This window comes from Hemitrygon akajei, chromosome 11 (assembly GCF_048418815.1).
Source record: "Hemitrygon akajei chromosome 11, sHemAka1.3, whole genome shotgun sequence".
In the NCBI taxonomy this organism is placed as follows: domain Eukaryota; kingdom Metazoa; phylum Chordata; class Chondrichthyes; order Myliobatiformes; family Dasyatidae; genus Hemitrygon; species Hemitrygon akajei.
The window spans coordinates 132,838,770-132,853,601 of NC_133134.1; the positions used below are offsets into that span (position 1 = coordinate 132,838,770).

At 37.6% G+C, this 14,832-nt stretch overlaps 1 protein-coding gene and 1 non-coding gene across 2 annotated transcripts in view; both read left to right on the top strand.

Moving 5' to 3' along the window:
• Window positions 1-1,616: 1,616 nt before the first annotated feature.
• Window positions 1,617-14,832, top strand: part of LOC140736017 (cadherin-4-like) — a 693,508-nt gene continuing 680,292 nt past the window's right edge. Inside the window, exons 1-2 of the mRNA XM_073061696.1 lie at window positions 1,617-1,816; window positions 2,083-2,197. Coding sequence (XP_072917797.1) covers window positions 1,763-1,816; window positions 2,083-2,197 — 169 coding nt within the window. The 5' untranslated portion in view covers window positions 1,617-1,762. The remainder of the gene's footprint in view (window positions 1,817-2,082; window positions 2,198-14,832) is intronic.
• LOC140736399 (U6 spliceosomal RNA) lies at window positions 13,263-13,369 on the top strand. Its single transcript, XR_012100934.1, has one exon. It is a non-coding gene; the product is annotated as a U6 spliceosomal RNA (small nuclear RNA).

The window sequence follows — 14,832 nt, forward strand, 5'->3', positions numbered from 1 at the left end:
AAGGTGCTGGGGAGTAGGTACAGAGGCGATGTCAGGGCTAAGTTTTTTTACTCAGAGAGTGGTGAGTGCATAGAATGGGCTGTCAGCAATGGTGGTGGAGGCAGATACGATTGGGTCTTTTAAGAGACTTTTAGATAGGTACATGGAGCTTAGTAAAATAGAGGGCTATAGGTAAGCCTAGTAATTTCTAAGGTAGGGACATGTTCGGCACAACTTTGTGGGCCGAAGGGCCTGTATTGTGCTGTAGGGTTTCTATGTTTCTATTTAATTTTATAATTCATAGTAATCTTACTGTATGTCTGCATTATACTGGCAGTACTTAACAACGCAGTGATAATAAACCTGATTCTGATGCTTATGACCCATCCCGGACACCGCAATGTATGTCACCCCAAGAAAAGTGTGCCCGCGTCTTTACTTTCTTAGAAGGTTAAGGAGGTTCAGCGTGTCATTGAATAGCTACAAACTTATACAGATGTACTATTGAAAGTATTCTGGCCAGCTGCATCATGGTCCTGTGCAGCAAAGTGAATGCACTGGGAAGTAGGAAGCTTAAGGAATAATCTACACAGCCCAGCAGATCAGAGGCACATCCCTCCCCAGCATCAAATTTATCTACAGGAGGTGCATATCAAAGATCCTCACCATCTGGGCTCTGCCATCTCCTTGCAGCCACCATGGGGCAGACGGAGCAGAAGCATGAAGATACACATCATCAGGTTCAAAAATAGCTTTGGTTATTGAACCAATCTGCACAACCTTCATCACTACCTCAGTAGAGCAACACTATGGCCATTTTAACCAATTAGCATTTTTTTTCCATTCTTGTGTAATTTGCATAATTTACATTATTTAAACCTACTCCTCTCTCCTGGACTCACTTACCTTTTGGTTTCTGTCCTCTTCATTTAAAGCTGATGAAGGGTCTGGGTCCAAAACATCAACTGTTCATTTATTTTATTGTTACTTCAGATTTCCAGCATCTGTAGTCTTTCTAGTGTCTATCTAAGCTCATTTGCCTCTCTTTGGTCCATATCTCAAACGTTTCCTACCTATGCACATCAATGAGTTTTAAACCACCTCTACTATTTCCTCTGGCAGTTCATTCCACACACTCACCACTTCTGTGTGAATGAGTTGCCCCTAGGGCCGCTTTTAAATCTTTCCACTCTCACCTTAAAACATTTGCCCTTCAGAATAGAATGTATCAATATACAGTACGTAGTTCATATCATATTATAAATCACACAAACATGTTTTAGGCATTCTGTAGCAATATGCAGTACTGTAGAAATGATTCAATATTAAAGAGTGGTGGTATTAGCGAGAGGCTTCTGATGTGGGATCACTTCTGTTGTCGGAATACTGGGGAATGCAGTGATTTCAAACGGCCGTATTGTGGGTGGCTGATAGCTGCATTGTCATGTAAATCCTTCGGGGGGCTAATCTTCGCTTTGTCATAACCCCACCAGTACCGCTCCCCCCCCCCCTTACCCTCGATGGGCGGGACTGCTGACGCGCCGACGGCCGGGAGGAGGAGGTGGTGGTGGAGCGCGCCGCGCACCTGCAGCGTGAAATTGACACAGACACAAGAGAAGAGCCCAGTGCAGAGAGACAGGGAGAGGGAGCCAGCGGCGCCGACTCAGCTCGCAACCGCTGCTGGATGAGGAGCTGACACCAGCACCAAAGAGGGCTTTTATTTTAATTTAAACTTTGCCCGACTTTTTTTTAATGTAGGGGGAGGGGGTTTACACTGAACAAAATGCTAGTCTCCGCTGCCATCCTTCCGATCGCGCTGCTTATTTGCTCTGATCGGGTGAGGAAATAATTCTTGTTAATTGCTTGTGATAAATGTATTTGGTTGTATGGAGCTCGCGAACCGCAGTTATCGTTAAAGCACTGCTTCATCGGACGTATTTCTTTTTCTGCATGTTAGTTTACATTGCAGTCTTCCCGATTTTTTTTTACATTATGTTCTATGCTCGTTTTCTCCCCTTTCATTTTTTAAAAACCTGCCCTTGGTCCGAATAGTTTTAACCAGCAATAAGTTTGAATGGGGTATTTTGTGCTTGATCATCTCAGGCAACAGCGGTGGATGCTGAACGAGGAATATCCTCCTGTAAAACTGGATTTTCCGAAGATGTATATGCAGCGATTATTTCCAGGAGTATTTCTGAAGGCCAGAGTTTCCTTAAAGGTAAGAACAGTGAGATGCTCCAACGGGATCCTCTATCTCCAGGCAAGCTGCGCCCTGCACGGAGGAGGAAACATTCATCCCTCCTGACTTTGGTGGGGAGATTGGAGGAACCGCAATTACCCTGATCATTGGGAACATTAACTCCTCACCATCATCCCGTGCGACTCATTAGCTGTAATAAAACTTTCATTGTCTACTTTTAGTTTCTGGGGAGATGGTGTGGGTTTGTGTTTGGACTGATCCAAAATACTGCAAATAAGGTCTATCTACCCTACCAGTCCGATACTGACCGGAGATCTGCGGAACCGACTCCTGCCTTGTAGGACCGCTAGTTATTTCTTCTTGTTCGTGGATGAATTTAATGGTTCTGGTATATTTCGGTTTACACCCTCCGCCCCTTTCCCGGACTGTGGTTCTAAGTGAGTTTGAAAGCTGTCCAATGACATTGAATGGAAGAATTCATTGTTTAAAGAAATTTCGCTTAGTCCCCAGTCTGCGTCCTTGTGTGAATGTGGTGTCACAGTTTACACCCTTCAAACTTTGAAACCTGACAAGTATTTGTGCAGTGATGTGGGAGAGAGATGGCTGTTGTGAAGGGATGTGCTAAGAGCTGGGTTGGTACTATTATACCGCATGCGTCCAAATTAATTGCTTGCCCACTACCTTGTATCACTGGAATTCCTCCCGATATTTTGTTTGGTGCTGGGAGGATTTGTAATTACAATGGGGAAGCCATTGCGGATTGAAACGGTGGATAAGGGTTGAAATTTTTATTACACGTGCCTGCATTTCTGAGTAGTGAAACCATAGAACGCGTTTATTACATTTTGTGACTTTATTTTAACTTTGATCTTTTTTTGGTCATCAATTAGAGCAACGTGTAAGGAAATACGACATTTCTGATAATGATTTAGGAGATGGATCGGAAATAAGCTAGCCAGGTCTCGCCTGGCTAACTCTGCCCATTGCAGTTTCGTAGTCCAACGGGGGTAGACTTGGTTCCAGGAGGAGAATTATTGAAGGAGTTATTGATGGTTTTTAATTATGGCTGCAGTGTGAATGACTCGAACAGGCATTTTCTCTACGTAGATGATAGTATCCTTTCAGAAAAGGCGGATACTTTGAAAGAATACTGTTTTGATGAATCCCGGGCATACTAGTTATTTTAGAGGGGGGGGGGGGAATCCTTTTGGAATGGTACTGTTACGTTGACAAAAACAAGCCGGCGTTTTTCTTTACTATGGATGGAGTGATGGAGGGATAGTGGGGAAAATACGTTTGAAAACGCACCAGTGGAGTAACATTCTAAGCAGTTTTGTATGGAATGCAGTGTAGTCTGTTAAAAGTTCTCTACCAATAGATACATTGAAAATTTTGTCTAAAATCGAATATGTTTCAGAAGAAGGTACAAATTTTGTGAGATGTAAATTAATGTTTCAAAATATTTGTATGGTATAATACTATTGGAGTCAATTGCATGGTATCGCAGTAATAAACTAATCAATTAATTCTGCAGCCCGTTTCAGTGCTGGAGATTTAGACTGTAAGACCGAAACAGAACATGCCCCTTTTGCTTTCCAATGTAGTTGACATTAAAATTTTAATGGCATAATTTTTTTTCAGGAAACTGAATGCATATTTTAAATTGATATGCTAGAACTTGGACTATACATTGCTGTGTAATATACAGTAAATATTCATACCAGATGTTCTTAAAGCTTCAGCAGTGTGAAACTACATGTATTTACCGGATGAAGGAATGAAACAAAAATAAGTTATTTAGTTTTATATCATACAAGAAACATGTTCAAGTATCAGAAGAATATGTAAGGCAGTAAACTAGAATTCTATATTTTACATAGATGTTGAAATGCAGTTTGTTTAGTGATCAGTGGTGGTTAGGGTGTGACTAAAGTATGTAACTTGTTTGTTGGCATCCAATATAATTGCACAACATCTGAAGTATTAGTAGGTTTGCACTGCTGCTATAGCTGTTCTTGTGTTATCTATTTCAACTTTACCAAATAATTGAAGTTCCTTGCAGATGAACAAATCCACATTTTTGACCTTAAGAATTTCAACCGAATTACTAAAACTAGTCAATATTGCGGTTAACAATTTTGTAGCCCCTAATACTAAAGTACTCACTAATTACAGACTCATTCCCATGACAAGTTACAGTAGCACAATTTTCTGACTAAAATTTATTTAATTATGATCTTTAGGATAAATTTAAATTAAAAAAAAAAGGCTTGCCCCCTTTGACTTTATTTCTTTGCATTCTCTTATCTTGTTTTTGCAGTTTGAAATTCTTAACTTGCTGTAATTAAATCCAATTAAGTCTAACTTTTAACTTATTAACTAAATAGACTTAATTTTAAACCTCTCCTTTATTCAGCTGCTATCACCTATGTTGAAGATGAAAGAAGTTAAGAAAAATAACATTTATTGAGTGGAAACCAATTTGAATTGATAATTTTAGCAGATGGTTCCATCATTGTGCAGCAGCAATGTACTGCTGCTGCACAACAACAAACATCACGACATATGCTGGTGGATATTAATTCTGATTCTGATCATTGATCCACTTAATCCCTAGCATGTTTTTCAGCATCGCCTGAGTGAGGTGTGCCCAGTGAAGAGTGTATGACATTGCTGGTACACGGTAGCTAGCAGCATCTTGACTTTACTGGAGTATTGCATAGGTGTGAAATGTCAAGGGAAGTGAGAAGTTGACATCAGCTAATAGAGACCAGTAATTGATACACTGATAAATGGGATTTATGGAATTGAGCTAAAAAGGAATATTTGCATGAAAGAATTGGAATATTAACAAAAATAAATACTCATTGCTGTTCCTGAAACCTATTGACACCTAAGCGGATGCTTTCGGATTGCTTTTCTTTTTTTAAATCACTCTATTCAAAGATGAGGTTTTTCTTTAATCCTTGTTTCATGAACCATGCATTTGATTTGTTACTGAAATATATTGGTCACAGATGGTCTGTGTATGTGCAAATACAGCTTCAACATTATTCATGCATGCAGACTAGATAATTTAAAACAACAATTGTTTTTTGTCACTTAAATCATTGCAAGGATTTTAATTAAAAGAAACCCATGTTAAAATGTCTCACTATTTCTAAGATGAGATCATCAATACTCAGAGCTCATGAATTTCCATTTGTTATCTCTGAATGTAGCTTTGTAATACTTTATCAATAATTGAAATTATTTTGCTTAAAATGTATTATGTAAGATATCTGTTGGATTAACAAGCTATAAACCAAAACACCTGTATGTATTTTCTAATCTCATTTATACTGCAGGAGGGGCCAGAAATTCTGTTTGTCGACATCAAATTGCATCCTTAGCCAGTCCAATTCTTTTGTCTAAACTGAGCTTCCACCAATTTCTCATTGGTTGAGGAAGGGTCTTCAAGTTGCATTCTTTTTTTCTGATATCAGAATCAGATTTAATATTACTGGCATTTGTGAAATTTGTTGCTTTGCAGCAGTGGTACATTGCAATTTATAATAAACTATAAATTTCAATAAGTATATATAAGAAAGAAAATTAAATTATAGTGTTAGTTATTAAAAGAGAGGAAATGATAGTGAGGTAGTGTTCTTCCCCTCTGATGGCGGAGGGGAAGTAGCTGTTCCTGAAACACTGAGTGTATGTCTTCAGGTTCCTGTACCTCATTGATGGTAGCAATGAGAAGAGGGCATGTCCTGGGTGATGTAGGTTCATAATGATGGATGCCACCTTTTTTTCTTGACGATGTCCTAGATGCTGAGGAGGCCTGTGCCCATGTTGGAACTGGAAAATTTTATAACTTTCTGCAGTTTTCTTTCCACATCCTTGATGTGCAGTGATATTGATTATCAGTGAGGAGGAGGAGGAGGAGATGTTATTTCCAATCTGTACGGATTGTGGTCTCCTGGTGAGTAAGTCAAGGATCCAGTTGCAGATTGAGGTACAGAGGCCAAGGGTTTGGGTGTGTTTACTAGTGCTTCTGCAACTATCATCTTAAAAGTTTTTTTCATATTAAGTATTTAATTCACTAAATCTGTTTACCAATGGAAATAATTGGCTCAGCAGTTTAAAGACTTTGGCATATCTAGTTCCTAGTAGATGGAAAACAGGGCATCCTCGCTGAAAATGCATTTTGATAATAAATCTGCTTTCAACATCATCACAGAACCTTTACCATCTTGCCATTCTTAAATACAGCAGAGTAATGGGAAGGCACTGTTTGTTCCTCAGGAAATGTCAAATCTACAGTTGTGCACAGTAACGTGCACGAGTCTGATACTTTCTAAAGATGAAATGACAGCACATCTGACTACTTACACCACAGTTGGGTTTGCCATTTAGCTGAATGGCAGGATAGTGACTCACTAAGTGCAGGGGTGAGATGTACTTTATATCGATTCCTTAGCTTTTCTGCATGGAGGACTGTTTCATTAACGACTGTCCTATTCTTTTGAATAGGGTCACTAGAATCTGGGAAAATATTTACATTTTTTCTTCAGTTTCCATATGTTTTAATTGGTACTTCAACGTGGTCATTTTGAGAATATTTACATTTTCAGATACTGTTGTATAGATAAGATATTTTAAAATTGCTAGCCATCAATTCATTTAGAAAACTTTTTTCAGAGGGGGCCAGAGTGAGGCTAGCTTGCTATGGGTAAAGTCAGTATAAATGGGTGTGGGCAATCAGTATTAACTCTAGGCGGTGCAGAGTTCTCCAGCCCGATATTTCTAATGTGAACAAAATAATTACATGCAATTATTCCTATTTTGCTGGCACATGGAAGAGTTTTTAATTATGTAAATTATTTTTAGCAGAAACTTGAACTGTAACCTCATCTGCACAATTACCTGATTACACTGTAGTATGCAACAAAAAAAGAAGTGGTGAGGAAATATAGTCAATAGTTTGCACTGTTTGAAAATTTTATGTTCTTTTGTCTCAGTGGCATAGTTAATCTGTTAATTAGGCAACATTTTTCTTCATTTTATCAAACAGAGCAGTTCACAACATATAGCCACTTAAGAGCAAGTTATATGATTTCTAAGGTTCTTGACGTAATTGATGCCTTGGGATTTTGCTCATACTAATTCTTCAGTGTTACATCTTCCTTTTAAGTTATGCTATAGATACTGCAGAGGTAAGGATTACAGAATCAGTGCAGTTCACATTTTAAATAAATCCATTAGTTTTGTCTCATTTAAGCCTGTGTTTGAATGTTAGTCTACACACACTCTGTTGAATTGGAATAATAAATTCAATAGAATATGATTTGTAATTCTTACTGGTTGCAGAATGTGATCATCAGTGGTAGGATCTCCCCAGTGGGTTTCATTGCTTTATATAGGCTAGAGTTTTACATTTAATAAAGAAGTAAGTCTCTACAAAGTTGGGGGTTTAAATCTGCATCTCACAGCTTTAAGAAAATGTCCTATTCAGCCCCTAACAATCTATACTTAATGCTTTCATATATGGAAGGCTTATAAACCTTCTGAGGGCTGAAGTTCCTTTCTTTTGTACATTTTTACTTGCTCTTTGTGCGTATATCAGCTAGAAGAAGAAATCTTGAGCCTGCTGAGGATGGATTTGAAAGCTAAAGCCTGAGGTGGTGGTTGTATTTCCAGCTCTCGGGCATTTTTTTTGCAGAGTGGTTTATGTACTTGCCTGAATTGAAATGTAACATCTTTTATTTGGTGATTCTGGGTGCTGTGCTGTATGTGGCAATTTTAATTACCTGATTCTTTCCACTTTTCGCCCTAAAATTTGTTCTTAATAATTTCCTATTTCTCATCAATGACCAGGTGTCAGAGAAACCTGGGAATTTCATTTTGACGTATCTGTTGGTGGTACTTGTTTTCAACTTCTACCATCATTCTTGCTTGCATCTGCTTCAGGCTGTCTACGTTACATTTAAATTAATACTAAAGTGTCTGATTCCTAGAAATTTTGTAATATAAACCTTTACCTCATTCCATTCAAAGATCTACACTTTGTTACACCATTCTTTGAGACACCAACAACTTTAACTTGAAACATGCACACCTTGCTGTTAAGGGGAAAAGAGTGCTGAGAAGATTTGAGGTTGGGCCTGAGCTATGGTGAAGGCTTAAGCAGTTTGGAACATTACTCATTGGAGTGCAGAAGAATGAGGGGTGATATTACAAAAGTGTATAAAATCATGAGGGCCATAGATGGTGTGTGAATGCACATATTATCCTGGGGTAAGGAAATCAAGAACTACGTGACATATCATTAGGCTGATATTGGAGAGATTTAATCAGGCCCCAAGGGACAATATTTTTTACCCAGAAGATGGTCCATATGTGGACTGAGTTTCCAGGGGGCTATGTATATTAAGAATTTTAATAAATCTTAACAGATGCATGGACATGGACATTTTGGAGTGATATTGGCTAAACACCAGCAAATAGGAGGGTTGATTGATGTTTGTGGCCTAAGGTAGAAGGAGTCAATTTTAGAAAACCTAGCACATTTATTTTTCAACATAGTCCCCTCCTACATGTACACACTTAGTCCAGTGGTCATGAAGCATACAGATCCCTTCTTTGTGGAAGTGGCCCACAGCAGGGGTGAAGTGGCACACAGCAGGGGTGATTGATAAGTTTGTGGCCTAAGGTAGAAGGAGATGGTTAATAACCTTCTACCTTAGGCCACGAACTTACCAACCACCCTATGCTGTGGACCACTTCTGGAAGTCCAAGACGCCAACTTCTACAAAGAAGGCATCAGTATGCTCCATGACCGCTGGACTAAGTGTGTAAATGTAGGAAAAATAAATGTGCTAGGTTTTCTGAAATTGACTCCTTCTACCTTCGGCCACAAACTTATCAATCACCCCTCGTAGTATCTTAGATTGAAATTTAAGTTGGGCTAAAAGGCCTGTTTCATTAAATTTATCATTTAATGGTAAAATTACAGATGGAAAATATTTATTTGAGTCTTAAAAATTGGTTGCAGCATTTCAGTCTTGCTTCCTATTGGATGACAGTCATGGCATAGAACTGTCACATCTGCTGCTAATTAATGCAGCAACCTATTTGAGGAGCCAAAAAGACTTTTTTTTGCTGGGAACTGGAGGCTTGTTCTTTTGCAGTGGGAAACATTATCAAAGTGAGCAGTGTACTGTATGTGAAAATACACCAAGCATGGTCTGAGAGTGCTTTAGGGGTGTGTATAAATTTTTTAAAAATCTGTCAGATGCTTCCATTCAGTTCACACTGCAGAATGTCCATGTTTTCTAAATGAAATTATAGGATGCACTACAGTAACTCACCAAAGCACTGTTACCGGCATCTCCCCAAACCTATAACCTCTTCTGTGCAGCAGGCACGAGGGAACATTGCCACATGCAATTCCTTTCCTTTAACTCCTTGGAAATGTATCAGTGTATCCTAGAACTCCCCACCAACACACTCTTTACTGCATAACTACTGCACTTGCCCAAACTTTTGGCTTTGCCACTTCTCTGCAGCAGTTTGTGTTGGCCCGGCCAATGACAACCAAAGCCTTGTATGGATTTTTCTTTTAACTTTTTTATTACTGATGCAGGCCTACAAATATATGAACATAACTAGATAGGAGAGATTTAGTGGTTTATCCAGCTGGCTCCAGATGGTTGTGGGCAATTTTATGACTTGATGAAGAGAATGAAATATTTATGATTTTAAAGAAAGCATTTTATGAATGCTTAAAATATATTCATGGTTACAAAGATCTGTAGGTCAAATAATTTCAGTTTTATTTCAATGAACTGACTGGAAAGCAAAGCAATCAATCAATTTGTTTGTGAAATGAAGCCTAATGTATCTCAAATTGTTTTTTTGCTTCACTCCTAGCAAAGCTCAAGGATAATATGAGTGATGGGTCTGTTTACATAGAATTTTACAGCAATGTACAGGCTCTTCGGCCCACAATGTTTTGCCAACCTTTTAACCTACTCTAAAATCAGTCTAACCTTTCCCTCCCACATAGGTCTCCATATTTCTGTGGCCCATGTGTTTATCATTGTGTAACAATGTGGCGCATTGTTTTGTGGTGCATTTCCATTGGGATTGTGCTAGTTTCAGCAAAACTGAACTTCAAATAGGTGAAAATACGATTGGAAAAATCTCAACAGGATTCTTTAAATTTTGTTGCTCTTCCAGTGCACTTAGTGCTCTGTGTATCTGAATAAACTTGCTGCAGAAGTCCACCCTAAATCCAATTTACAAGTCCATGAGCATATATTACTATCTTCATGTTTTGAGTCAGCGAAATGTATTACCTGATGGATCAAACTGTTTTTTAAAAAAAAAACAGATATCCAAGCATTTATTTCTTGTATAGTTAATAATGTACCATAATAACTAATGGGAATTTTTAATCTTTTTATTTCTCCCCTCTTTGGGTAGGAGCCACTTGCTGAGCAAGTTCAAATTTACATGGGTCACTGCCTGATTCCCTTCTGACATTTTTTTTCTCTTTTCTGTGTTCTCCAGCTTGCCTGAAATGTGCTCTCTGTAAAACACAAGAGGTTTTATTGAAATGAGACTAAGCCTTGTCATTGCAAATGTATTTTAGTTATAATGTTGACTTTTGAACGGGCAGCCTTTCCCAGTGGGAGACCCAGAAGGCAGCAGAAATGACCAAAAGAAAAGCCGTGGTAAGCTTTAATCATTATGCTGTGGGGATGAGTGACTGGAGAGAGGATAGCAGCCGGAAGGAGTTTTACCATGCATCCAGGAGTGTTTTTAGAAAGTTGATAGGAGAATAATGTACATTAAAGGCTATTTAAAGATGCTTAACGAATTAAATTTCCCGATGCACCACACAAGAATGTCTTTGTTAAATAAGTAAGTTTTATTTTCAGTCATGCATTAGAGGACACTGTGGTGAAGAGGTATGGAGGACAATGCTGTTTTATATCCATGAGCATATGATGGTGGATTATAATTAGAACTGTTCTAGAAACTTGATTTAGAGAAACACATACCTTGGAGAATTTTGAGAATTTGTAATGATTCTAGTTACATATTTTTGTGAACTTTGGAGACTTTTAACGAGAGATGGTCACAAAGCTCCCTATTTCATTCTCTGTACTGTAGCCGAATTTTTCACTTGCTGTTACTAAGTAACTTCTTGCACTACTTCAATGACGTTGGAACCTGAGCTGCTGAATGCCTGCTAGATGTGAATCCTGCAATTTGTTTTCAAGTACAGAGTAGATTCATTGCAATCTCTACTCTCCCTCTGATTTATTTAAAGAAAGAATGAAATGTTTCCAAACAATTGTTTTGAGCTTGACCATACAATGTAATTGAACATGATTGTTGATTTGATGTAATTGTTGATTACATGTTGATCAACAATCAACATGTAATTGTTGATTTTCTTCTTTTGCTGAAGTAAGCCTTTGCCATCCCCCATGTTTTTGGGTTACTTTAAGCTATGTAGGTTGTCAGATACAATAGGAAGTGTCACCAAGCTTCTTTTCAGCTGTGTTGAACATAATTTCTATATGAGCCACTCTACTTAAAGTTTGGTAATGATTTGGAGATATGAAAGAAGATCTTTATTCAAATGTGTATCTAGGTTGTTAGCTTTATGATTAATTGAACTTTCATAATGGCATTCTTCACCCTTCCTGGAATTTAAAGGGAAGTGTAAAAGTTCAGGTCAGTGCTGCTTTAAGTAGCTAGAAATCCCAATAGATCTCCAATGTCATAAAGGAAAATGTAACAGAACAAATGAAGACATTTTTTTACATCATTGTTACATAATTTCAAATTGCAAAGGATATTTGCTGACTTCTTGCCTATAAAGCCATGAGATAAGTGGTGTGAAATTGTAAAGTCACTAAATGTGATGGGTTTATAGTGTCAACTTTATCGTTAAGGCAGCAGATGGGAGCTGTTCATATGTTTGTTCAAAGCTATGGAAGAAAGATGGATTTTTTCCTCTTTGGGGTGTTGAAGGTGAGCTTTTACAACTGCAGATTTGTGATGTGCTAACAATAATATGAAGAAAATCTTAAAGAGAAAATTTATGACAAATTTGGGCTGGTACTGTAACAAAATCTTTAATTTACCAATATTGTGGGCACATTTATTCTCTCATAACTGTGGGATTGGAACTAATTCTAACTAATATGTAAAATAACTGTGAATTTGACATTCTGTGTAATTACGTTGAAATGCAGTTTGTTTGATATGTTTCATTTTATCAAGCTAAATATAAATGACTGGATAACATTGTTATTATGTGACATTTTATGGTGCTGGTGCTCTCTTTCATCCTTGTCGATCTTCTGTTTTGTGATGTTTTGGTTTATATTGCAGCTGGCCATTGTCAGAAACCAAATGCAGAGATCATGCAAGCTGATTGTTTATCAGTGATCAACACAAGCTGTAGATTTCCTTTTCCAATTACTTTGGGATTTTTGCTGATGAAGAACTTGATTCCACAATTCAAAGGATTTCGATTTCCTTGGGAACCAACCCAAAAAAAAGGGTTGGTTTGGGTTCTTTGGTTGTCTGAGTAATATTGTGAATGCTGATCAACTGAAGCATAACACTTAATATTTTGCATCTTTCTTCAGTTGATCCCAAAGTAAAAGGAGGAAATAAACTTGGAGGGCACTTGTAAAATAGTGATTGTGTACAAGGAATCATCCAGAGGTAAATGCTTTATTGTGAATGATTCAACAGTTGAACTTGAAAACCTGCTGAAATATGGGGCTCTTCAGATGATGCTGACTAAGAGCAAACAACGGCTTATAGTGATTTACTTGTAGACTAATATTCTTTGAAAAACTAATATTCTTCCTTAAATACAAAAGTTACCAAGTTATCCTGTTAATTATTTAAGTGTTTGTATATTCCTAAAGTATTTGGCTGTTTGTTGTGTTGTGGTAGTCTCTAGTCCTGAAGGGAATGTGATACCTGAATTCAATTCACTTGTTACTCTGCGAAATGGTCAGTTCTGTATCAAGTCCTGGAATAAACTTGTCATAAATTATGTCAGGATGTGCTCGCTTCAGCAGCACATATACTAAAATTGGAACGATACAGAGAAGATTAGCATGGCCCCTGCTCAAGGATGACACGCAAATTCGTGAAGCGTTCCATATTTAAAAAAAAATAAAAAAATAATGTCAGGAATAAATTTGGACTTTTCAGAGTGACTTGGGATGACTTCATATTGCAGATGTTGTTGATCTCTGCTAATTCTCATATTCTGCTGAAAGATGTTTACATGTCAACATTTTATTTATTTGAATTAGTCTTTGAAATTTGAACTTTGAAATAGTCTTCCCATTTGCTCAAACACAGCAACTATAAATTCAGGTTGTTAACTTTTCATAAACATTTAGATTTTGTGTTGGATATCTGACAGTTATTTCTTTACTTAGCAAATCTTGTGACATCTTTATTCAATGTTGTCAGCTTGTTCTTCTTTCTGTGGTTACTTCTGTACCTAGTTCATGAGATTCTCCATTCTATTCTAGTTTCTTCTTCTGCAGTCACTTAGTGAACATTGCCATTATGTTTACTAATACGTTGTTTCTCAGAATTCATGTAGTTGTGCTTGGAATAACCTGTCAGGTTTAAGTTTTATTTTCACTACACACCTCAATCTTGTGTGACAATCTGGATATGGTACTAGCAATTGTGTCTTGCTTGAAGAGCATTGCGGAATGTTGTTATATTTGAAGAAAATCGCCCATCTTGGCACTGTGGTAGTTGTGATTGATCTGTGACTAGACTGCAAGGTCTTTCCTTTTTAAAAAAAAGTGATAAGAGATGATCATTCTTTATTTTGTTCACAAAAGCTTTTTTCCCCCCCAATAGACAGGTCTGATTCACTTCTGAAGTGTGAGAGGCAAATCCTAACTTTCTTCTAGTCAGAACCCTTGATGTGACTGATAACAGTGCTCACTTTGCAGTTTGAAATGTCACACACAAACTTTAATATCCCAATGTGTTGTAATGTTTGAAGGACGATGCATTTGCATAAAGTCACATGCTCTCTGATCCACCATCTGTTTTTTCTCATCTTGTGCTGCTGTCGCAGTGATTTGAGCACAGTCGCCAGACTTGGTAAGAATCATGAGTTATATAGAACAGAATTCCCCCAACAAATATCTGAATATTGTGCATTTTCTTGTCTTGTACAATGGCTTCAGCTTTGACCTTGACATATTGTGTGCTATTATTGTCAACCACCAATCCGTGATTGACAATTTCTCACTAAACAGAAGTATTTTTAACTGAGTTTTATAATGATGTAAGGTTAATAGTCTTCACCATTTACAACATTTTGTGCCTTGAAGCTTTTTGCCTCTGTTGAATGGAACATTTTTGGTAATTGGTGCTGCACTGCAATGTAGTACAAGAGATTCCAGAGCCTTGTGTGTATTTATTATGAGGTAATGTTTAATTTCATCCTCCATATTTAAATGATTCCAAACATGTGACAAGTCTTGCATTGAACAAATTGGCTTTCATTAATCCTTTGGAAAGGATGTTGATGCCAGTACTGGGAACTGTTCGTATTCAGTTAAATGTTTAGCCCTCCAATTGATCTTTAGTTCTTC